The sequence below is a fragment of the Ovis aries genome, chromosome 7, assembly GCF_016772045.2.
Source record: "Ovis aries strain OAR_USU_Benz2616 breed Rambouillet chromosome 7, ARS-UI_Ramb_v3.0, whole genome shotgun sequence".
Lineage (NCBI taxonomy): Eukaryota > Metazoa > Chordata > Mammalia > Artiodactyla > Bovidae > Ovis > Ovis aries.
Genome location: NC_056060.1, coordinates 78327743 through 78352611, shown reverse-complemented (window position 1 = coordinate 78352611; position 24869 = coordinate 78327743). Strand labels below are relative to the sequence as shown.

The window sequence follows — 24869 nt, the reverse complement described above, 5'->3', positions numbered from 1 at the left end:
TGTTTGAAGGCGAAGGACATCATCATCATTGCTGCTTCTCCTAGTCCTAGCAACCTCCAGTATGATGTTGTATGCATAACAGAAACTCAATTATAAAATATAAAAAAATGGTGACTCTCTGAAGCTCTGACTCATACCTATTTTGAGGCTTATCTGGCAACCCATCCCCAAAGTTGGGGGACTTAGGATATGTCACATAGAAAAGTGCAGGCTGCCCCATCAATCATTGCCAAGACTTGGCTTGGGCAGGACCACAGTCAAGTCTTTGGTTTCAGCTTGCTATAGCATCACATGTTTTTCCTGGCCTGATCCCACTTCCAAGAGGCTCAGAAAGTGGAAAAGGAGCCACAGAACAGAAAGTGCTGGACATAGGAACCTCAGGCATTCTCCAGGATGGTGACACCTTCTAGAGATAGTACTTGTGTCCCTTTAAAGTACAGGTGTGACCCTCCTCGGGAGCAACCCGGCCTACCCTTCTCCTCCATGGGTGGCCAGGAAGGTCAGTGTGGATAAGACAGCACAAAGACATCAGGAACCTTAGGTACAGGCTCTCTTGGAGGCTGCTTTTATAGAATTCTGGTCCTGGCAGGGTATATGAGTTTCTGCAAAAGAGCCCTGACTTTAGGAAAAAGTGAGTTTTGCCTTTGTGGCCCAGGGAAGCAGACATGAATAGGCAGCCATGTGCTGAGGGTTAGCTGGCACCAATTCTTCCACTTTCTCTTCTCCGACTCCTGTGCCAGGCAGGCTTCCTTTAACGCTGCTAATGAATCCTTCCTCTTTTATTTCCTTCCCTTTCCCACCCATTACCCCAAGTCTCATATTGGTCAGGGGCAAAGGGCAGAGTGAAATGAGCTGGCAGAAGGAAAGTGTAAGCACAGTTTCTTCCTGCAGGGGCAGGTGGTAGGCCTGGCTTTCTTTCTCTTTCTTTCCATCCACAAAATGCAGGGACCAAAGACATTGTAATGTGTTCAGCTAAGAAAGCTGGGGTGAGAAACGGTTGAGTTGGATAGCTCAGAAATAGGACTTTGCATCCATCCACAGATTTCTAGCTTGCTATTTTTTTTAACCCTATCTCAGTCTCCTCCGTGGTCAGCAGGATTGTGTGGTAGTTGATGAACTCACCGGCGGTGTCCTCGTTAAACACTTCTAATATTTACATCTGTACACAAGGGACCTGCTGAGAAGGAAGGGGAGCAAACCCACTGATTCTAAAATGTCCTTCAACAGGGACCCCATTATCTCATTTCGCCTGGATGTCTGGGCTAATAAAACCTTTTGCAAGCTAACCAAACCTTTCCTCTAGCTGTGCCAAATGTCTGCGACAGAAATCCTTCATGCCAGAGATTTTCCTCCTTGTCCAAGACTTAGAAAAAGGTTGTTTTCTCAGCTGCTTTGAAGCCCAGGAAGAGAGCCAGGGAGGCAAACAAGCCAGCCAGTCTTGCATCAGATAATTCAACAGGCTTTTGATAACCCCAAGTCTTCTGTCCTTTCCCCAGGTTGAGCTGAACTCTCCAAGCCAAGGGACAGAAGGGCCGGAAATGCTCCAGACAGGAAGATCTTGTGGCTGGAAGGAGGCCACAGGAACAGGGTGGCTTGAAGCATACTCAGTGAATCTCAAAGGAATTCCCTAGTCATTGTGTTAAGAGAGCTGGAGGGAAAGGTGGCAGAGATCCAGGTCCCAGTACATTTCTGGATTGTATATTGATTAGAATCTGCTTCATCACTTGGAAAACCACTCTTCACGGAACATTGAAGCCTCAGTACCAACAGCTTTGCAAGATTACGAGGGGAGCGTAGAGAAAGAAGTGAATGGTGTCTAAACTGCCTTCTCAAAATAGGGAAGCAAGATCTGTAGTAGTAATACTGTGCTGGAAAATGACAAGGTGGAAAAAGGCACTGTATTTGAGCAGGCATAAACTTATTGATTTATCTACATGTGGCCTATTTCACAACTTTTCTGACAGAAACTGGGGGCAGAAATCTAAAGTTGATCTGAATCCCTTATGACATATAATTCTAGACCCTGGGAAGATTCTCCTAGAAAGTTTGGCCCTGAGGCTACAAGATCTTATTCCCCCCCAGAGCATCATTATGCTCTTTCATAACATCTCTCTGGGTGAGGTGATTGTTTAAAAATGTTTATATAATACATTAGATTCCCAAAGTTTATAAACTAAAATAACTTGCTCCTTAAAGAAAACATTAATTTCTTCAGATCAATAGGCTATTAACTTGGTAAATTATGCAATGGTAATAGTTCAGGTCAGAGTGGTATTTTGAGTTTATTATTTTTCCTATCATTTTATTATGAAAAATTTCAAACATGCAGCAAAATTTAAAGAATTTTATAGTGAATACCCATCAACCTATCAAGTGGATTCTACCACTAACATTTTATAATACTTGTTTTTATAACTTTTCTATCCAACAACCCATCTTAGCTTTATGTTGTTGCATTTTAAAGTAAATTGCAAACATCAGTGCACTTTCCTCTAAATACTTCAGCATGCATATAATTAATTATAAGCTTAGTATTTGTCCATATATTTTAAAAATCATGTTAGGGTTCTTTTTTTTTTTTTCCTAGTGAACTTTATATGTGGTTTGAAAGTGTTAGTGATTTTTTCCAAATTATACTAAAATTAGAATTTAGTGTCTACACCTATATAGTAGCATGCAAATTGTATAGTCAAAGAATATGGGTCATTATTTCTATATTAAATATCAGCTTTATGAGGTGAGTCTGCATATAATGAAATTCTTTTTAATAATTTCATGCATCTATTTATTTTTGGCTCTGCTGGGTCTTCATTGCTATGCTGGCTTTCCTTTAGTTGTGAGTGGGGACTACTCTCTAACTGCAGTGCGAGGGTCTCTCATTGCAGTGCTACCTCTTGTTGCCTGTGTAGCACAGGCTCTACGGCATGCGGGCTTCAGTACTTGCGGCTCCTGGGCTCTAGAGCACAGGCTCAATAGTTCTGGCACGTGGGCTGAGTTGTTCCTTGGCATGTGGGATCTTCCTTGCCCAGGGACCAAACCCGTGTCGTCTGCACTGGCAGGCAGTTTCTATATCATTGAGCCACGAGGGAAGCCCATACAATAACATTCTTAATATAGGTATTTAAGTTATATATTTCCCTCCAACCACTGCTTTAGCTGCATCTCATAAGTTTTGGTATGTTATATTTTTGTTTTCATTTTCTCAAAGTATTTTTCTAATTTCCCTTGTTATTTATGGACTTGTTGCTCATTTAGAAGTATGTGAGTGTATGTTTAATTTGTACATATTTGAGAATCCCCCAAATTTCCTTTTATTATTATTAATTTAGATCAACAACCAGAAGAAGGGATACATAGGGTGAAGTCCCAAACAAAGGAGCTTCTGTCCTAGCGGAGCTTGGAGCCCAGCCTGGTGGCATAGGGGAGTGTTCTGGTTCCCCAACGTGGAAGCTCTCTGAACACCTCTCTTTTTTTGAGTTTTTATGGAGGCTGAATTACACAGGCATAATTGATTAATTCATTGTCCACTGCTGGTTGACTCTATCTCTAGCTCTCCTGCCCTCCCCAGAAATCAGGGGGTGGAACTGGAAGTTCCCACTCTCTTTTCATGGTTGGTTCTCCTGGCAACTAGCACCCATCCTTAGGTGCTATACAAAAGTCAACTTCATTACATGAACCCCATTGTGGTGGAAACAGCTTGTTATAAGTAACAAGTAAACCATTTCACTGTGATGGCTCTGAAGCATTTTCAAAAACTGTTGAAGCTGAAACTCCAATACTTTGGCCACCTCATGTGAAGAGTTGACTCATTGGAAAAGACCCTGATGCTGGGAGGGATTGGGGGCAGGAGGAGAAGGGGACGACAGAGGATGAGATGGCTGGATGGCATCACCGACTCAATGGACATGAGTTTGAGTGGACTCCGGGAGTCGGTGATGGACAGGGAGGCCTGGCGTGCTATGATTCATGGGGTTGCAAAGAGTTGGACACGACTGAGTGACTAAACTGAACTGAACTGAACTGAAGAGATGAAATACTGCAACAAATGATGCTCCTGTTGTTCTTATCACTCAGAAAATTCCAAGTGTTTTGGAACCTGTGAGTTAGGAACTATGAATAAAAACTAAATATAAATATATATTATTTTGGAGAAATATATTTTGGTTATCTGAATGACCAAATATCTTATAAATCACAATATTACAGTATATAATTTCCATTCTTTTACTTTCAACTGATTTGTGTCTGACTTTAAAGTGTATCTATTGGAGGCAACATATAGTTGGATCATGGGGATGGGGTTTGTTCGTTTTGACTCTATCAGCCAGTCTCTGCCTTTTGATCGATGTGTTGAGTCCATTTACTTTTAATGTGATTATTGATAAGACAGGATATATGTCTGCCATTTTGCTATGTGTTTCTCTGTATATCTTGTCATTTATGTTTCTCTATTTTTCTATTACTGATGTCTCTATGTTAGATACTTTTCTAGTTTACCATTTTAATTCTCTTGTACTATCTACTTTTGAGTTATTTTCTTATAGGTTGCTCTGGAAGTTGCTATTACTGTTTTAACTTAAAACAATCTAGTTTAGACCTATGCTAACTTAAATTGTTTACAAAAAAATTGCTCCATTATAGCCCCATTTTCTTTTCCTCCTTTGCACAATTATTGTTATGCACATTACATATTTATACATTAGAAGTTTACTAACACAACTTTATTTTATTTTATTTTTTAAATTTGGGTCTGGGCTAATTTATTTAAGGAACTATTTCACAATAATGGGCTCAGATATTTGAATGCCCTATGATGCTGTGATTAATTAAGGAACTGCTGATCCTAAAACTACACAACCAAAAGGGAATGAGGGAAGGATCACAAGTCTGAATGCCAAATTCAAAGCCATATATCAACAACTTCCTTCTTACTTTTGCAATATCTATAATGTAGAGGGAAAAATAAAAATTATATGAGTAATGATAAATTAAAAAGTACATACAGAACTAGGAAAATATTTTTGTTAGATTTGTTACTTACTCCAGTTAAATAAGATGTTTGTAAAGAAAAGCTTAAGGCAGAAAACTAGTTACATTGCTGCTGAACTTCTTTGACAGCAAAAGAAAGAATACCAGTCTACTTCCCTGGTTTATTTGTCTTAAGACATGTTATCTTGTAACTTGAACATCTAACTTATGCCTTGAAAATTCAAAGCAAAAAGTAAAATCATACGGAAAACCCGAAATGCCAATACATCTAAACAGACGTTTGCTTGTAGTTTTTGGTATCCAAAACCTTTTTTCCACACATAGAGCAGATGCCCTTTTTGTAGGCACAGCCCTGGCAATAATGAGAACCCAGTTGGTGTACAGAACTTTTACAAATTCTGCAAGTGGAGAACTTATTCTTTCCATACGGATCAAACCTTGCTTTTTTTGAGGTCAAAGCCTTATTTTCATTCAGCTTTCTTCCACCACTTTCTGTGGTATTCCTTGCACCATCTTTCCATGTATCTGGAGTGATAACAGTACCAAGTTTCTTTTCACATTTTTCGCACACCATCCTTCCGTGATGATACCCTCAGCCCCTAACACAACTTTAGATTTATGGTTTTATGCAATTGTCTTTCAAATCATATTTGAGAAAAAAGTAACAAACACCTCCCACATTCATACTTCTATATTTACTTATGTATTTACCTTTACCAGTGCTCTTTACTTTTGCATGTGGATTCCAATTACCCTCTAGACTCTTCATTTCAGTTTGAAGAACTGCTTTTAGTATTTCTTGTAGGCTTGGTGTACTAGTGACAAATTCTAAGATTCTGTATTTCTGAGAGTGTGTTAATTTCAATTTTGAAGGATAGTTTTGCTGGATATACAATTGTTGATTGATAGCAGTTTGAATACATCATTCTGTTGCCTTCTGATCGCCAGAGTTTCTGATTAGAAGTCAGCCTATAATTTTATTGAGGATGCCTTGTAAATGAAGTCACTTAGTGATTAATGATTGAACTGGATTTGATTGAACAGACTTCCCTAAATAACCTGGATCAGTAAGTCTCCCAAGCTGTGTGTGTGTGTGTGTGTGTGTGTGTGTGTGTGTGTGTGTTGTGTGTGTGTTGGGCATGCATTCAGGGAATTTAAAGCTTTGTCTTAATGTTCATTTCCTGTTCACACAGAGCCTCAAGGTCAGCAAGAAGTGACAGCTTAAGGTCTTCTGGGTCCTTCTTGGCCATGAGCAAAGCTCTGGGAAGATGTGTAGCATTCTAGCCTGGTATATGTAGGACATTTAAAAAGCTCCTTGTGGACATCTCATCACCCAATTTTTTTCTTTAAAATATTTTTGTCAGCCTCTTGTTAGCTCTACCAGGTAACAAGACCTTAGGCAGCCATGATGTAAACAATTGCCACCAGCCTGTAGGGTAGGGCTACTCACACAGACCAAGCTCTGAGTCAGGTCAAATAGTGACAATTCTCTTGCATGGGGCTATAAGGGACTTCCAAACCTTTCCAAGCTACAATACAAAGCTATTGTAGTTGTGAGATGGTTGGCTTTCAAGATTACTACACAACTGGGGAAAGAATGATGGAATTTGTAAAAGTTTAATGCCATAAATCTTGCAACAATTCTTACTGAGATTCACCTGGTTTTCTTGAGTAAAAATTTACCAGATTTTCCAAGCCTCCAGTAATTTCCAGAGTTCTGAAAAAGTTGATTTTGACAGTTTTAATCAATGTTCTTGTTGCTTTTGAGGAGATGCAAGTTGCCTGAGTACCTTACTCTGCCATTCTATATGTTAAGGCTCCCAAGACAAATTTTTAAACATTGATTCACTATCTATCTTTGTTATCTTCCCCTGTTCAACTCTGCAATTCTCTTTCTGTTTAAAATATTTTCACAATTCTAGAAAATTGATTATTTTATTTTGTTTTTAATCAACAATGCTTATCCATAATTCAAATAATATCACTTGGTATTATCTTCTACCTCTTTAATTGAGCTTATGTCAGCCATCATGTGTTTAATTTCCAAGAGCTCTTTCTTGTCTTCTATTTCTAATTCAACACATCCTACCCTTGTTTTTATATAATTTTTAATTCTCTGAGGATATTAATTACAGTTTAAGGGATTTCTTCCCTTAAATCTTGTATTATCTATAATTCCTCAGTTTTCTTTTTGTTTGTTTTCGCCTTCATGTGTGAGGTACATTCTATGAGTTGGGTGATCCCTTGGTTATCCAGTCATTTTAAAATTATATAATAGAAAATATATTTTATTCTAAAACTATAATTAGAAATAACGTGCATATGGTAAACTGGTGGGATTCACTGGGGACTGATAAATGTCAATACATGGAGATATCTTCTCAGAGGTGGGTTGGTATTTACAGAAAAGACCTGTCCAATCTCTTGTCTAGCTCCTACAATCTAGAAGCAGGGCAGAGAAAGGGGCTTCAGGTTCACCATTTGACAGGTGTAATCTCTTCTTTTAGGCGCTGCCTCCCACTATATCCTCCACTTTTATTTGAAGTCCCAAGTCTGAAACTTCTTTAATTCATTTTCTCCAAAGATAAATTTCGGTTGTCAACTTGGATTGGAGATTGGTCACCTAGCTGTCAGGGTGAGAAAGGTGGTCCAACTATTTCCTATATTTCATGTAAAATTTTCAGCCAATCTCCTGTTTTCATCTTCTCTGCTTTCTGTGATGTCTGGTGCTTCTAAGTCTCAGGAAATCTTTTAAGTGTTCTGCTGTTACACTACATTGAGAATACTTTGGCTTATAGATTCCTCTGTTATATCTTGTCAATCTTCCATCACTTCCTGTATTCCAATATCTTGTTGAAACCTGTTGATATCTCAAAGAGACCTAATCTTCCTGCCCTTTGGGGTTAGCCATTTTTATTATTATTAAATGGAAATAATTTCAGATAGATCATGAGAAAGAGTGGAGATATAAGTGGTCAAACCTTCACATTAGAGAGGAGGCCCTCTTTGTGAGCTTTAGTTCTTTTATCTCCAGTTGGGTAGTAAATTGGTGGTATTATCACAATATCAACTTTGAGGGTCAGTTACACACACACACACACACACACACACACACCTATGCACATACTATATATAAAATTATCATACACCTAAAAGCTCCTCTCAGTGGTGGTTAATATAATTTTTAACTATCTTTAAATCATCCTTTCAGGGGACTGAAAAAAGGTGGCTTGAGGCCAAATATGATCATCATTATTACAAAATGTAAGATGCTTTGAATTTAGTCACTGTGGCTTCAAATCTTGGCTGTATGATTTGGGGCATTCTAACCTGTCTACCTCTCACTTTCTTTATGTCTAAAATAAGCACAGTAATACCAGCTTCATAGGCTTATTGTGAAAATTAGTGAGATGAATGAAATGAATGAAAAATATGGCACATCATAAGAACCTAAGAAATGTGAAGTTTCTTTCCACTGTGGTGGGGGAGCAGGTAAAAAATGTAGGAAGGTTAGTGATTTTTCTCTATCTTGAAGGCTAAAGAATTAGTTCCATGATCTATTTGCCTTTGCTTACTTTACTTCCCATGTGAGAGGGTCTATGTGTATAAGGCTAACGTACAGTTTTATACACAGGCCACAGCACTGTACATTTAGGTTTAAAATGATATTTCTAACCCTTTTTGAAATTGTTAGTGTTATCATTTGTTAGTATTTCTGCGGGGTGCTGCTAAAGAAAGAAGAGATGTTTGTATTACTAGTAAGTTCATGGCCATCAAATACCACATTTAATCTTTATTTTTAAAGTTTCTTTTAAAAATCAAAAGTTGGTATGAGTATTACTGGTTTTAACTTTCAAGTATGAACAAGTATGTGCTGGTTGCATTGTCTGAGTTTAGAAATTTGGAAATTTCAATCTGGCTCCAATTAAAGCAACTAAATACTGTTACAGGCAATTTCATGTGACAAAAACCAATTCCCTTTCTCTACCATAAACCAGGAGTATAAAAATGACCAGAAAAATAAGATGCACAGAAACTCTGTCCAGATATAAATGCTAAGTTCTCTGAACACCTGGTGAGATGGGCCTGACTTCCTAGCACTGTCCACAGACCCACAGGAAGCAGAGCTGGCCCTTCTTGTCCCAGGTCTGCTAGGAGACACAGCCAAGGGAACTCTGGCCTGCAAGGGTCACTGAAGGAAGGCTGTGACTGTGTGATTATTACGGTAAAAATGATGCCAGGAACTCAGAGGGTGTGTCTTGAATTCTGAAGCACACATCCCTGTTACATCATGTTTGGGCCACATGGGATTTTCTTTCGTCTCAAAGGAATTGATTCGAGGAAGGCAACATGTTTCTATGTAGAGAGGCTGAACTCTGGACTTGACATCTCCAAAAGTGTCTGGTCAAGTGGGACTGGCTTGTGTAATGGACCACATCCCTTGCTCTGTTCTGAAGGGTGGAGAAACTATTGCTAGTGGGAATCAACACACTCTTTCTTCAGAGCAGGGTCAAATTAATTCCCTCTGTCACTGCAGCATTCTTACTATTTCCCTAAAGCCTTCCTCCAGTGAAAAAAATAAGGGGGCAAAGGACAAGAAGGAAACACAAGACAGGATTTCAGATGACTTCATGGGTGTAACAGAGAGACAATAGAGTACCTTTCCGATCCTTTCCTTTAGGGCTTCAACTCAGTCTAGTTGGAACCAGTCTTTGCAACAAGCTCAATCAGATGGAAGGAAGCTGCAACTTCATATAATAACTCTCTCTGGTGTTGTTAGGGCAGAATCAGAAGTTGTCAGTTTAGTCTTTTGTATTTTTAATGTTACTGTATCTAAATCTTATACTAGATATAAATATAAAGTGGTACATTTATTACATATTGTTGGAAAATTAAGGTATCTTTAACCTATAGAAACAGGTTTATAGACTAAAATAATTCAAGAAATAGGAATCTGCAGGAGAAGGACTTTAGAAAGGACTTGGGAAGAAGAGCTTGATAGCAACCAGACTGGATTTGGAAGGAGTCTAAAACTATCTTATCTCTCTGAGAACCCATCAGATTTCCATTTGGGGCCTACTTTAAACATCAGGACTCCTGACAGACTTGGTAATGATAGTGATAAGAGCTAACAGTTATTAAGTTCTTGTTATGTGCCAGGCACTGTCCTGAGACAGGTTATCCTTATATCAACCTTACGAAGTGAATGCTATTATTATCCCCATTTAACCAATGAAGAAATTGAGATGCAGATCATGAAAGTCTACTGATCAACAGAGGGGCATGGCTGGTTGCCCATGTCCAGGTCCAGAACTTTTATTTATGCAATAATTGAGAACAAGTGCGCTCACTAGGCAGCCACTCATGGGATCTGATTGGAGGGGCTGCCAAAGGTCCCTAGTCAAAATTTTCCCTCTCTCGCTGACTTGTTAGGGATTGAAATTCTCATTGGAATCAGACATTCAGGTAAAACCTGTGTCTCCAACTGGCCTCCCTGTTCAACACAAACAGTGTGTTCTGTCAGGCAGAGAAACTTCTCCAGAATAAGTCAGTAGATAATCTTGCCTAAAATGCATGACCCTGAAGAATACAGATGAATACTGATCACTAAGAGGGTAGAAAACTGTCTAATGTAGATGTTCTCTGGGCTGGGAAATCTGGACAGGGCGCTTTGTAGGGTCCAGCAAGGCCTGGCATGGAGCCCCTAAAGGAAGGAGGTGAGCGTGTTTAGTCTTCCTTTTTGGTCCTCATGCTGATGATCAGCTCTGTTAAGAATTTAGGTGCCTTTTAAAGTATCCTAATCCCAAACACACTTTTTATCTTTAATGTTGACTGGACTGCACTAAGGAATTATTTGCCAGTTTTACCAAACTACTGAGTCTCTCTCTCTTCTCCCCTGCCACACTATGAACATAGCTTTCTTTATGTTTCCCTGATTATATAAATAATACACATTTACTATAAACAATTCAATAAATATAGAATTGTGAGGAATAAAGCAAACCAGCCCGCTCCCAGAAATTCTGGGTAAGGGAACTCTTGATGTCAGAGGCCACAGAACCGAGTGGGAGCTGGGGTTAGGGGAGGTGGTGGGTGGTCGAAGCTCCCTTCTCTCCCTTGGGGCCCTTGGGAGGTAGGATGGGAGGCAAGTCCAGAAGATTTGGCCTTAAAAAGTCCTAAGCTCTTTCTGGTTCCATGCCGTTCCAATGTCAGCTTCAATCTGTCACCCCTCTGCTCCTGTCCCCGCCACCAAGCAGGGAACTGCCTTCTGGAATGGCACACAGCAACCTTGGCTTGGCCCAATTAGGAGGTACAATAATGTGAAAAGCCTCTCCTTTGTTCCCCCAGGGCACCATCTTAAATAACAACTCTATTTTTTCCCCCTCCTTCCCAAGGAGTTAATCATGTTTTAGAAGTAAACGAGAGCTCTGCCTCATTACTATGGGACAAAAGCTTTCATCGCAAAGACAAGAGCCCACACATTGACGTTTTCTTAGAGCTCAGACAGAGTTCCTCTAATAGCAATGAGGAAGAATGATTAGAGGTAACTCCCCTAATGACACCATGGATTACTCCATACACAGGAAGGCAGATTCATCTCTAGGGGAGCCAGCCAAGACTCTATAAAAACTGGGACACCAAAGAGGAAGAAAGGCAAGAAAAAAAAAGAATGGAAGCAAAAAAAAAAAAACAAAAAAAACAAAAGCCATGTTCAGCAACACAAGAGCAGAGATTTTAGTCCTCTTCCAAACAGCTGCAGAATCTCCAGCTCACAGAAGTCATGTGATGGAGAGTGTGATTTGGGGGGACAGCTTGGGGAATGGGCCTAAGGGAATCCTATTGTTCTGAGCTTGGATTTATTTGGTGACCTGGAGCAGTTTTCTGAGCCATCATCTCCTTTTAAAATCAGGATCAAGAGAGAGGACCAATTAAGGCGAGCCCTATTAAAAGACATTTAAAAAACCAACTATATTTTAAGTTCCATTTCGGTCTAGATCAGTAAAGAACAACTTTTATGGAGTATTTGTATAACATTTACTGTGCTCTTTGGGGTTTCTAGATAGAAGGGGTTAGACAAGGTTAACAATGAAGCAAAGAATGGTGACAAATATTAGTAGACTGCCAGCTATTTCTGAAGTGAAGCTATTGAATGCTACTTCTCTAGCTTAGATCAAAGTTGTTTATTTAAATAATTAAAAACAAAAATGCTTAAATTTTTTGAGTTTCAGGAATGTACCATTTCAATCATGTTAATGTCATCATCCTCTTGCCTGTTGTTGTTCAGTTACTAAGTTGTGCCAGACTCCTTGTGACCCCATAAACCGCAGCATGCCAGGCCTCCCTATCCTTCACTATCTCCCAGAGTTTGCTCAAATTCATGTTCCATTGAGTTGGTGATGCCATCCAACCATCTCATCCTCTGTTGTCCCCTTCTCCTCCTGCCTTCAATCTTTCCCAGTATCAGGGTCTCTTCCAATGGGTCAGCTCTTCACATTAGGAGGCTAAAGTACTGGAACTTCAGCTTCAGCCTCAGTCCTTCCAATGAACATTTTGGGTTGATTTCCTTTAGGACTGACTGGTTTGATCAGCTCAAGGGACTCTCAAGAGTCTTCTCGAACACCCCAGTTTGAAAGCATCAATTCTTCAGGCACTCAGCCTTCCTTATGGTCCAACTCTCATATCTGTACATGACTATTGAAAAAACCATAGCTTTGACTATACAGACTTTTGTCAGCAAAGTAATGTCTTTGATTTATAATATGCTGTCTAGGTTTGTCATAATGCTTCCAAGGCAAGCGTCTTTTAATTTCATCGCTGCACTCACTGGACACAGTGATTTTGGAGCCCAAGAAAAGAATATCTGTCACAGTTTCCACTTCTTCCTCCATCTACTTGCCATGAAGTGATGGACTGGATGCCATGAGATTAGTGTTTTGAATGTTGAGTTTTAAGCCAGCTTTTCCACTCTCCTCTTTCACTCTGATCAGGAGTGTCTTTAGTTCCTCTTCACTTTCTGCCATTAGAGTGGTATCATGTGTACATCTGAGGTTGTTGATATTTCTCCTGGCAATCTTGTTCCTAGCTTGTGATTCATTCAGCCCAGCATTTCACATGATGTACTCTGCATAGATGTTAAATAAATAGGGTGACAATATATAGCCTTGTAATACCCCTTTGTCAATTTTGAATCAATCTATTGTCCATGTAAGGTTCTAACTGTTGCTTCTTGGTCTGAATACAGGTTTCTCAGTAGACAGGTTAGGTGGTCTGGTATTTCCATCTCTTTAAGAATTTTCCACTTGCCATCCTCTTGCCTGTATTTCTATATATCCCTATCATGGAATACTATGCTGCTGTGAAAAAAAGGATAAGTAACTATATTTACATGGAAAGATTACCTATGATGTATGAATGATATTGTGAGCACACACATATTTTAATATACACACAGAAAAACCTAGGAGATTATATACCCCTGGAAGATTTTCCCTTCTACTATGTATATTGCTTGCTTTTTTTCCCCACAAGCAAGCAGTACTTTTATGTTTCCTGTTTCAGAATAAATAAGCAAAAACATTGTTTCCTTCATACAGGTAGGGAAAGTCAAGTTAAAGAGAAAGTAAGTGTTCTGCCATACTTAGCCAGGATATGCTATTTGTTGTTGCCAAAAATTTCCTGTTGAGTGGCATAGACTGAAGCTGAATGCCACTGAAAGTAGATCATGCCAGAACAAAAACACAGGACCTAAAAAGGATAGACACTTTGCAATTATATAAAACCATATTTAAAATAAGTGTAAGCAACAGTTGGTGAGAACTGAATGACTTAGTTAATGTTATACTAATTCAACAAATATTTACTGAGTATCTCCTATGTCCTAGGTACTAAGCTAGACATTAGGGAAAATGAAAATGAATATGATGAGGTCCCTGCCCATAAGAAACTAAATGGTCAGCTCTGAAGTAACCCAAGGCCTTGGGGATCCAGAAGATAACACATGCAGAAAACACTTGCTTCCCAGCCCCTTGCCTCAGGGTGAGTGGCAGTCCAAGGTTTTCATGGCATAAAGCCCTGTACTTCTAGCTTTTCCAGATGAATCAGATCAATCTATAAAAGAGGGGTCCCTGTAGACCATATGGATCATATATCCATTTAATCTTAAAATGAGTGTACTCTCTCCATTGGGAAAACAAGACCCATTGCAGATAAACCAAAGGACCTCAGCATTGAACTATCACATTTTTTAATTTCTCAAAATCCATTCTTGGCTCTCTAGTATCTACTTTTCAAACTCTTGGGCAGGTCCTTCTCAACCTGGCCCAAATCACTGCCCTGGTTTCACCTCTTACCTCCTTCCCTCCTCCCCTCCTGATCACTCCCCAATCTAACTCTGCTAATTAAAGATGTCAGGCGTGCCTTACCTTGGGCTGTTCTCTCTCACCTGAATGAAATTCATGAGAGACCAGCTCAAAAGACACCTCCTCTGTAAAGCTGCCCTTCACCTCCTGTCTCCGCACGCTTTGTCATTCTTCCCTCCCCTCTATTTTAAGAGGTCTTGATCATGGAATGACTCCCAGGCTTTTCCTCAGGCCATTCCAGTTGTTAAAATACTGAAATACTGCCATGTCATTTGGCAAATATCTGCTGCTCCTAAGGCACCTAGGGCTCCACTGTTTCACCAGCCCAAGGCCCCGCCCACGTGATCCAGTACTAAGGGGTCACTGCCCGGCATGGGGGAGGAGGTGCTCAGAGCCCCTTCCCCCATGGTCTGGCATCCGTCCCGCCTGGTCACTCCCTCTTCAGGACCAGTCGTATAATGCTTGCACTACCCTCCTGCTCGTCACACTACATTATGGTCAGCGGTTCCTAGCCTTGCCGATCCAGCTAGATTTTGAACATTATGTTTTATTCATCTTTGCTTTTTCCAGAGCTTAGTCCAGTACACAGTAGATGTTCAGTAAATGCCAGCTTGCTAAATGACCACATTTCCAAAATTATTACTAATTCAGCTACTTATTTGATGCCACTTTTGAACTGGAAAGAATATTTTACAGCCCATCATTAATGATTAAGTGGAACTAAACCAGAAAATGCTGTATTTTTATCATGGAAGAAATGACATCAAGTACTTCCATAAAGCTTCGTATGTAGCAAAGAAGCCATGGCTAACTAAAAGCTCAAAATGATTTTTTAATTGCTTTTAAGTCCTTATTTTTAACTTACTCTTTATCTGAACTGTTTCAAAGAGTCTCATAAACCAGAAAGGCTGTTGAATGTGAGTTTCATGCCTTTTTTTCTCTCTAGAATAGTGGAGGTGAATAAGAAAATGTCTGAAAGGAAACCAGTGAGAGGTTCAACAAATGTAAAAGGAGGAAGAAGAGATGCACAGGAATAGAATCATCTAGAAACACGGAAGGTGGGCCTGAATAATCAGGACTGGTCTCTACCTAATGGGAGGATATAAACCAATTTAATAATAAAAGTAAAAGTAAAGTATGGGAATACCAGACCACCTGACCTGCCTCTTGAGAAACCTGTATGCGGGTCAGGAAGCAACAGTTAGAACTGGACATGGAACAACAGACTGGTTCCAAATAGGAAAAGGAGTATGTCAAGGCTGTATATTGTCACCCTGCTTATTTAACTTCTATGCAGAGTACATCATGAGAAACACTGGGCTGGAAGAAGCACAAGCTGGAATCAAGATTGCCAGGAGAAATATCAATAACCTCAGATATGCAGATGACACCACCCTTTTGGCAGAAAGTGAAAAGGAACTAAAAAGCCTCTTGGTGAAAGTGAAAGAGGAGAGTGAAAAAGTTGACTTAAAGCTCAACATTCAGAAAATGAAGATCATGGCATCCGGTCCCATCACTTCATGGGAAATAGATGGGGAAACAGTGGAAACAGTGTCAGACTTTATTTTTTTTGGCTCCAAAGTCACTGCAGATGGTGACTGCAGCCATGAAATTAAAAGACGCTTACTCCTTGGAAGGAAAGTTATGACCAACCTAGGTAGCATATTCAAAAGCAGAGACATTACTTTGCTGACTAAGGTCCGTCTAGTCAAGGCTATTGTTTTTCCAGTAGTCGTGTATAGATGTGAGAGTTGGACTGTAAAGAAAGCTGAGTGCAGAAGAATTGATGCTTTTGAACTGTGGTGTTGGAGAAGACTCTTGAGAGTCCCTTGGACTGCAAGGAGATCCAACAAGTCCATTGTAAAGGAGATCAGTCCTACTTGTTCTTTGGAAGGAATGATGCTAAAGCTGAAACTCCAGTACTTTGGCCACCTCATGGGAAGAGTTGACTCATTGGAAAAGACTCTGATTCTGGGAGGGATTGAGGGCAGGAGGAAAAGGGGACGACAGAGGATGAGATGGCTGGATGGCATCACCGACTCGATGGACATGAGTTTGAGTGAACTCCAGGAGTTGGTGATGGACAGGGAGGCCTGGCGTGCTGCAATTCATGGGGTCTCAAAGAGTCGGACATGACTGAACGACTGAATGACTAAACTGAACTGAACTGAACTGAAAGTAAATTTGCTCAGTTGTGAGCAAATTTGCTCTTTGCGACCCCATGGACTGTAGCCTACCAGGCTCCTCTGTCCATGAGATTTTCCAGGCAAGAGTCCTGGAGTGGGGTGCCATTGCCTTCTCCAGGGGATCTGCCCGACCCAGGGATCAAACCCGGGTCTCCAGCATTGCAGACAGATGCTTTACCATCTGAGCCACCAGGGAAGCCCCTTTAATAATAAAGGTTCTCCTTATTAGAATTTTCTGGCTTCACATTGGTACACAACTATGAGCATCTAATGCATTTATTATTCAGATGCAAGTCACAGAAATGCAACTGAGACTAAATAAAAAGGAAACCTATTGGCTCACATAACTGGAATCTTCAGGGCATGTGACCTTCGGCACAGCTGGATCCAGGGCCTCAAATGATGACCTCTGAACTTCCCCCTCTCCCCATCATGGAATCTCTTGGTTTTGTCTCCCTCTGGGTTGACTTCACTGTCATTCTCAAGTAGGTTCCCTCTGGATAGTGGCAAAGATGGCCACCAAGAGTGCCAGGCTTACATTCTACCAATGTAGCAACTCTGATTATTTTAGCAAAGTCCCAGGTTGATTCTAAACTGACTGCTGCAAACCATCTCTACAGAAAGAGTGTGTGATCCCACCATTGGTCAGACCTCAAGCCAGCGGATACAGTGCAGGCTGAAAATGGAAGAGAGCTGTCTCCTTATAGAAAATCAGGGCTCAGTCACTTCAGAGTGAAATCTGAGTTTAACTCCATTTTCCACCATTTACTAGTTGTTTTTGCTTCAGAGAGCCTGAGCCTATTTCCCCAACTGTAAAATCAGAGTAATAATACCCATCTCATAGTGTTACTGTAAAAACCCATCTCATAGTATATTGTATAGCTCTCATTGTGTGTCTGTTACAAAAATGGCCAACAATTAAATGTTATCATCAGCATTCCCTGGGGCATTTATAGAAAGCACAAACGCTACCCCACAAAGGCTCTTTCTTACAGAAATAAGTAGAGAAGAAGGTGTACAGCCATAACCTAGATGCAAACCATGGCATACAGCCTCATTTTCAGCCCCCCTGGAGCCCACTGGCTTGTGCTTGGCACTTAAATAGAATCCCTACCTTCAATTTTTAAAATTCTTCTCAGCCCAATACCACATTTGTTTTCTCTTTACTGTACAAGTTCAATAGAATGGATAATCCCCTTTGTTCACCAAATCGATCACTTTCCAAAGTCTTAATTTCTAAGGTTTCTCAATATAAGAATGAGGTAACTTGAACACAGCCAAAGACTACTTACACTTTGAGGCGAGTCAGCAATTAAGAATGCTAACTCTATTAAATCCAATAATTCTATTATTTCTGGCCCAGTGATAAAATCTGAGGAGAAACACATTCAGGAAAGCCAGTCAACTTTAAGATATACCTGCAGAGTTGTACGTTAACTTAGTGAATAATAATTAAGCACAGCAACAACTAGTAATGGCTTAACCTCTTCGTGCCTTGATTCCTTCATCTGTAAGGTGAAGATAATAGTACCTATCTTACAAGGATGTGATGACTGAATGGATAATTACATGGGACCATATAAGTGGCTAAGCATTTGATGTTAGCTGTTGTTAAGCACAGCTATACTGAAAACCACTAAATTGATGATCTTACTGGTCCTTTGACAAGCAAGAGATCTTTTTCATTTTGAAAGAAAGAAAATTTAAGAGTTCTGGCCAAGCTTACAGGTTTAGAGATGTATGAAGTTGGGAAGAGAATTCAGCAGTCCCTTCCCCTAACTTGTCCCTTTGTTGTAAGCCTTGTGGGCCAGCTCTTTAGCCTTGAAAGCAAAGTGTGAAAGTGGGAAGATATCCTGTAGTTTTAGTCTGCTGTTAGCTTTGGGCTCCGTCATGAGAGTCTCTATCTACCTCTGAACCTTATAAACAGAGACTTGAGAGGGAAATTTGCCAAAGTTCAATTGCATATCAAAGAAAGCCACAGAGCCAGAAAGCTCCCTACGGACCCACACAGCCGCTTTGTCTACTGCCAAGCCATGGCCCTAATGCATGGATACGCCTGTAAGCCAAGAGCCAAAGCCACAAAGTTCCACCAGTTCATTTAGCCTTGGCATTTCAATGTACTGAGGGATCTGTTATTTGGGTTGTTGTCTCATTGTTAAGGGGTAAAAACAGAAACATCCTTGTCATCGGAAAATTGGTTTACTAAAATCACCACCACTACCCCAACCCCACCCCAACCCTACCGTGAGAATAGTTCCACTGCCTTCTGTGAAGAAATGGAGCAAAGGCCAGCTTTTCCCCGTTGGTGAACCCTGATCTCTTTGTGGTCATCCTTTCCCATGGACTCACTTGGATGGGCCAGTTCCTGCATCCCAGGGTAGGGGCAGCTCTATAGCCAGTGTCACCAATGCTTGAACCTGGGCATGGGGTCTACTTCCATCTCAATCACTGCCCTTCTCAAGGGAACCACTCATGATGGCTTAGTTTCTATTCCAATACCCCTTCAGTTCTTCCCTAATATCTACCCACCCCTCCACCCCTGCTCAAAAATTGTAAACACAAAAGGATTCATAACTCCTTCCACCACTGGGATTTGCTTGTTTCTTCAAATGGTACCCCCAAATCCCGTGACTACAACTTTTCTCCCTGGATAGCCATGATGCATTGAGTTTTCAAAATGTCCTCAGTTGGACAGCTACATAGAGGACTCACACCAGAGAATTACGAAGTTACAAACAGTAGCTTGTCATGCTTGGAGAAGTCGATTCCATTTGAATCAACAAACACATATTGAGCATCTGCTCTGCACTGTGCTGGGACCTTTAGGAGTGAGTCAGTCCTGCCTTCTAATTTAGCTGAACGCCTAATGTGGCAGGAAAGTACTACCTAAAACCACACTCAGTGGGAAGACAGAGAGCCTTGTGGTTGAGACAAATGCAAAGAAATGGTATTATTCAAGCCACACCATAAAGGACAACAAGTAGGATTTCTTCAAATGAAGGGCCTTCCAGGCAGGTAATACAGCCTGAGCAAAGAAAGTAAGGGTAGAAAGTTCTAGGCACTACCACACACTGCAACATTTTAGTGAAAGCACATAAATTATGAATAAAGAAAATGTACCTAGTACCAGCAATACTTCTTATCTGCAAATTCTGTTGGAATGCTTGAGATTCATCTCCCATGGAAGAGCTTTTATTATTTGAAGCACACAGCTGGTTTTTTTTTTTTTTTTTCAATTTATGTTTTTAGACAGGAAAAAGCAGTCCTTGAGAAGCAATGACTTATGCAAGGCTGGGCAAAGGTCAGTGTCCTGAACTTTGCAAGCGGCCAGGCTGGAGGCAGATCTCAGAATTCACGTTTTCTGCCATCACCATCAGACCACCCTGCCATCTAATAAAACCAGCCCCAGGTCATGGTTTTGAACATCTGAAAGTGGAAAGAAATGTGACAGGTCAAAATCTCAGATTCCCTTGGCTTTCTAATTACTTGCAAATCCACATAAGGCTCACATATCACTCTCTTCTCATTTTGTCAGCATCTGAATTTGTTTGGTTGTCGTGTGAGTGATGAAACCTTAAAAGCTATGTTGATGTGTGCAGCATGTGGAAAACCATTCCTAGGTTCTCTCTGCCATGGAAAGGCCAGAGGTACATGTACACATTCTTATACACCCAGATAAACGGATCCATCCACTTGTACACACACTCAACATCACTAGACACTCATTTAAAAAAACACAACGTACTGGGTGCTGACTTGATGGGAAGCCATGGGCTAAGTTCTCAGACACTGGCCAAGAAGAGATGGGATCCAACCCATCCCTAGACCACAGGAAAAATACTTTTAACCACAGAGCTGGCTGCAAAATATCCTTTTTGTAGGAAACAAAATGTTTCCAGCCCTGGGATTTTTTTTTTTTTTTTAAGGTCCCTTCACTGTTACTGAGTAGGAAAGGCAAATGCTTAAGCAAGAGGCCAAGTAAACATCTAAGGAAACCAAAACCAGGCTCCTTTGCTGGGAGAGTAGAACACAGAGTGAGTGAAAGGCACACTGGACAAGCCCCAGGCCTTTCGAAGTCATGGGGGGCACAGCAACTCTGGCAATTATTCGTGTGTTTATGACCCCACTGTAATCCCAGTTCACTGCGGTTCCCCTCGTTAACTAAGCAGACTCGGGCAAGCTGCTTCACTTTTCTCAGCCTCAGTTCCTGAAGTGTCAAGAGTGAATAGTAACAGTGCTAATATCAAAGGTTACTGTAAAGAAAAAAATAAAGAGTGTGTAAAAGTTGCACAATGCCCAGGGCATAGCAGGGACTCAAGAAATAGGATTTGCTAAGCTTGGTTCCGGAACTCTAACAAGTCACCAGAGAACTACCATCACAGACGATTAGAACCCAAGGATTCCTTAGAGATTAATACTCCAGCCCCCACATTTTATAAATAAGAGAACAGTTCTAGAGAGATGAAAAGTTTAAGGTGCTCAGTCGTGTCCGACTCTTTGCTACCCCATGGACTGTAGCCCGCCAGACTCCTCTGTCCATGGAAATCTCCAGGTGAGAATACCAGAGTGCGTAGCCAGTCCCTTTTCCAGGGGATCTTCCCAATCCGAGGATTGAGATCTTCCCAATCTGAGGATTGAACCTGGGTCTCCTACATTGTAGGCAGGTTCTTTACCATCTGAGCCATCAGAGATAAAGATGTGTGACCATGTCATCCAGTTAGTGATAGATCCTGAGCTAAGACCTTGCAGACTGGATGCAAAGAGTAAAGAGAGTTAAAGTAATTCTATTACAGAGGACACCACGTGCTATCAGCTGGCACTGGATCTTAGACCCAGTATGTCTAAGAGTCACCTGGGCAATGTATAAAACATGCAGATATCTAGAACCACCCCCCAGTGCTGCTGATTTAGTCTAGGAGGGCCCAGAAATCTGAATGTTAACAAGTTCTACTAGTGGATTCCAAGAGGTAGTCCTCTGACCACTGGTCAAGAAACATTACAAGAGGAAGTCATTAGCCAAATAAATATTAATAACTGTGCAGAGTGCTAGGGTTGATCCCATGATTCAGCACAAGCAGTGTGGCAAGCCCTACCATAAATAATGAAGAATGTTCCCATTGTACAAAATAGTAACTGAGGTAGAACATGGCACTGCTTTATCTTCTAGATCTGTTTCATAGAAGAACCTGTGACTCAGAGTCCTCTGCCCAAGATCACGCATCTAATTAGAGACAAAGCTAGAGTGTAGTTCTAAAATATCATTACCTGTTTTCACAAATGGAGAATCTTTTTTCTAGGTACTTAGAGGTGAAGACAAAGGGCTATGCATGTATATTTGTTATAGGCTAGGAACTATGAATTTTAATCGCTGAGAGTATTAAAAAAAAAATCATCCTAGCTTTTTGATGCAATAAAACGTAAAAGTTCTCCCACAGTGTGTCTGGGGCTGTTATTCATTCTATCAGCTCCTTTGCAGGCTAATGGAAGAAACTTGGTTAGAAGAAAGAAGTAACAATACCATACAATGCTGGACATTTCAGAGACACCGGAAACTCTATTCACATTAGTGCACACCACCTGCCTCCTTTTCATTACAATTCTGCTCTTCTAATAGAAAACATATATCTGACCCCAAGACCTATAAAGTTCTGTGCGTCATCAAATAACCGCACAAGTATCCTCTTTAGTGGTTACTGTGTTGAAGAATTTGGGAACTTCCTGGACATAGCCCAGATGAATCAATATGGGGTTGGATTCAGAGTCACTGGAAAGGATGGAGTTTCAGATATTCCCAGTAGTTATGAAAGAGCCTCTTAGCAATTTCTGGGGGGTTCACCCCCACAGACTAGAAATGATTGCGCTCTAATTCTTGACCCAATATTGAAGGATCTGAGAAGGTACAAAAATATAGCACCCCCACTTCTACTTTTCTTTGATGAGTGCTTTAAGATAATAATGATCCCCCAACAGAGTCCCTTCTGAAAGTTGTTAAGGAATGTAGGCAACAAAGCACAGTGAAAGCCTCAGCTTTTTGTTTGAAGAAAATCAATAATGTATTCTGCAGTTGGATGATGCCCATCCTCTGAGAATCTCAGAAGGCTCCTATTCATTAAGTCGGTAATGGTGGCTGATTTATTACGACTTAGATCAGTCTTATGGGGCTTTCCTCATGTCAATAAAGAATCTCCCTGCAATGCAGGAGACAGCCTGGGTTCAATCCCTGGGTCAGGAAGGTCCCCTGGAGAAGGAAACAGCAACCCACTCTAGTATTCTTCTTGGGAAATCCCATGGACAGGGGAGCCTGGAGGGCTGCAGTCCATGGGGTTGCAAAAGTCAGACATGACTTAGCGGCTACACCACCACCACCAGATCAATCTTATAGTCATTATTATTGGACTTAGAAGGGGATAATAGAATTCTCCTTATAGAATCAGAGGTGGAATCTGAATTAGTATCCAGCTACATAGTTAACCACTTAATCATCCTGTCCTTCCTGGATAGAATTCCAACCTTCAGAGCTGCTCCTCTGCTCCATGACATCAGTGTATTCAGAGAATGCCAACTCTTCTTCCACGACGAGGAAGGGAGCCTGCCAGGCTTCCAACAGGGAAAGGCAGGATCTGGATACGTACATACTGGCCATGAAATATTTCAACACACCTCTTTTAGGTGTTCTGTGGGTTTCAAGCCCCCAAGCCCCTGTGAGGCATTATTTCCAGCCATTAAAATGCTTCCTGAACTTAGATACATCTGGAAAGTTTTGGAAAATCCCACAGGAAGGAGACTGAGCCAAGAGAACTCCTTTTCTCATGCCATTCAAGAAGCACTGCACAAAATGTTTGCCCTCCAAGACAGCCCAGTCCAGGAACCCAGCTCTCAGGACTGGAGGATCATGCAGACAGAGGAGCCCTTTGGGGACACAACCAATGGAGACTATTTAGGGTCTCATATCCATGTGTTAGCCAAAGAGCTAATGTAGATCATGTCAGTCAAGGTCCATCAGGAAAATGGGACTCACCCCAGGTAGTTTAAGAGAGAGAGTTTAATGCTGAGAACTAGTGACAAATGTGTTGGAAGAGCTTGAAAGGAGAATAAGGAACAGTGAAGCAACATAGAGACTAGCAACAGTAAGAAGCCACCGTTACCCCTAGGGCTGGAGTAACAAAGGAAGGGGTGCTGTTGTTAGGGCTAAGAGGATGGAGCTGCCCATCTCCAGCTCTTCACAGAGCTGGGTCCACAAAAGGATTGTGCTCAGTTGCTCAGTCATGTCCAGCTCTCTGCGACCCTACAGACTGCAGCCCTCCAGGCTCCTCTGTCCATGGGATTCTCCAGGCAAGAATACTGGAGTGGGTTGCTCCACGGAATCTTCCTGACCCAGGGATTGAACCCATGTCTCTCACATCTCCAGTATGGATGGGTTCTCTACCTCTAGTACCATCTAGAAGCTCATACAAAGGGATCATGGAGGAGGAATTGGGGTCACTGGAGACATCACTGGAAAAAGAGAGAGGGAGGCAGAAATATGTGGCTTCTCCCATACCTCTGTTCTTCATTCTCCCTCCAGGGCCCCAAACTAAGCAGAATCAATGGAAAGGGAGCTGGGAACGGCAGATCACATGGTCAGTTCCCTGTGGTACTAACCTGAGCAGAGGAAAGGCAGGGAGTGTATCTGAGAGTAAAGAAGCAATTGACTGGCAGGACCCAACAAGGCAGGGCCTCTTGATTCCCAATTTGCAGATGAGGATCTTTAAAAAACAAAACTTTGAAGCCTAAACTGGTAGTTCTCCAAACTGGTTACTGATTCTACACCCCTAGACCTGAAGTTTGCCAGAATTCCCTGGAGCAGGAGATACACCTGTCCTCACTTTCCCCAGCATGTGTTTCTAAACTTAATTTCCTGCACACTCTGATGACCACTGTCTCTTTATGGAAACTAGGGTTCTAAAAGAAGGAAATAGCACCGAAGGTTGGGAAGAAGGGAAGGATGGGCTGGAAGAGATGGTGCAGGGTCAGCAGGGGGGAAGGGAACATTTGGACCTAAGCTTCTGCACAGTTAAAAAAAATCCCTTCTGATCTCCAACCTAATCCCTGATGGCAGTCACTGAGGTCTGGTGGAAGAGAGGAAATTGCTACTCTGTCCCATAAGTAGGGAATGGTGTGTGTTCTGGGCAAGGCCAGCTCTTGTCCCCCTCCCAGGTCTGCTCATCTCCTGGACTGGCCCAGTCTGTGAGTAGATGAACAATGACCTCATTTACTCACTTATATCAGAAACGACCCTCCTTCCAACCTCCTTCCAGAGCCAATCACTGCGCCAGAATGCTGTAGATCCTGCCTC

At 41.3% G+C, this 24869-nt stretch overlaps 2 protein-coding genes across 7 annotated transcripts in view; both read right to left on the bottom strand.

Annotated features, from left to right (window-relative positions):
* The window catches only part of RAD51B (RAD51 paralog B), a 632024-nt gene that overhangs the window by 37270 nt on the left and 569885 nt on the right, over window positions 1-24869 (bottom strand). The window lies entirely within an intron of this gene.
* On the bottom strand, window positions 5139-5563 carry LOC114115636 (cysteine-rich PDZ-binding protein-like). The gene has a single exon (XM_042252672.2). The coding sequence runs from the start codon at window positions 5561-5563 to the stop codon at window positions 5258-5260; it is 306 nt and encodes a 101-aa protein (XP_042108606.1). The 3' UTR covers window positions 5139-5257.

Bases quoted from the DNA above. Each gene is read 5' to 3' on its own strand.
- LOC114115636 (XM_042252672.2), bottom strand. From the start codon at position 5,563: ATGGTGTGCGAAAAATGTGAAAAGAAACTTGGTACTGTTATCACTCCA.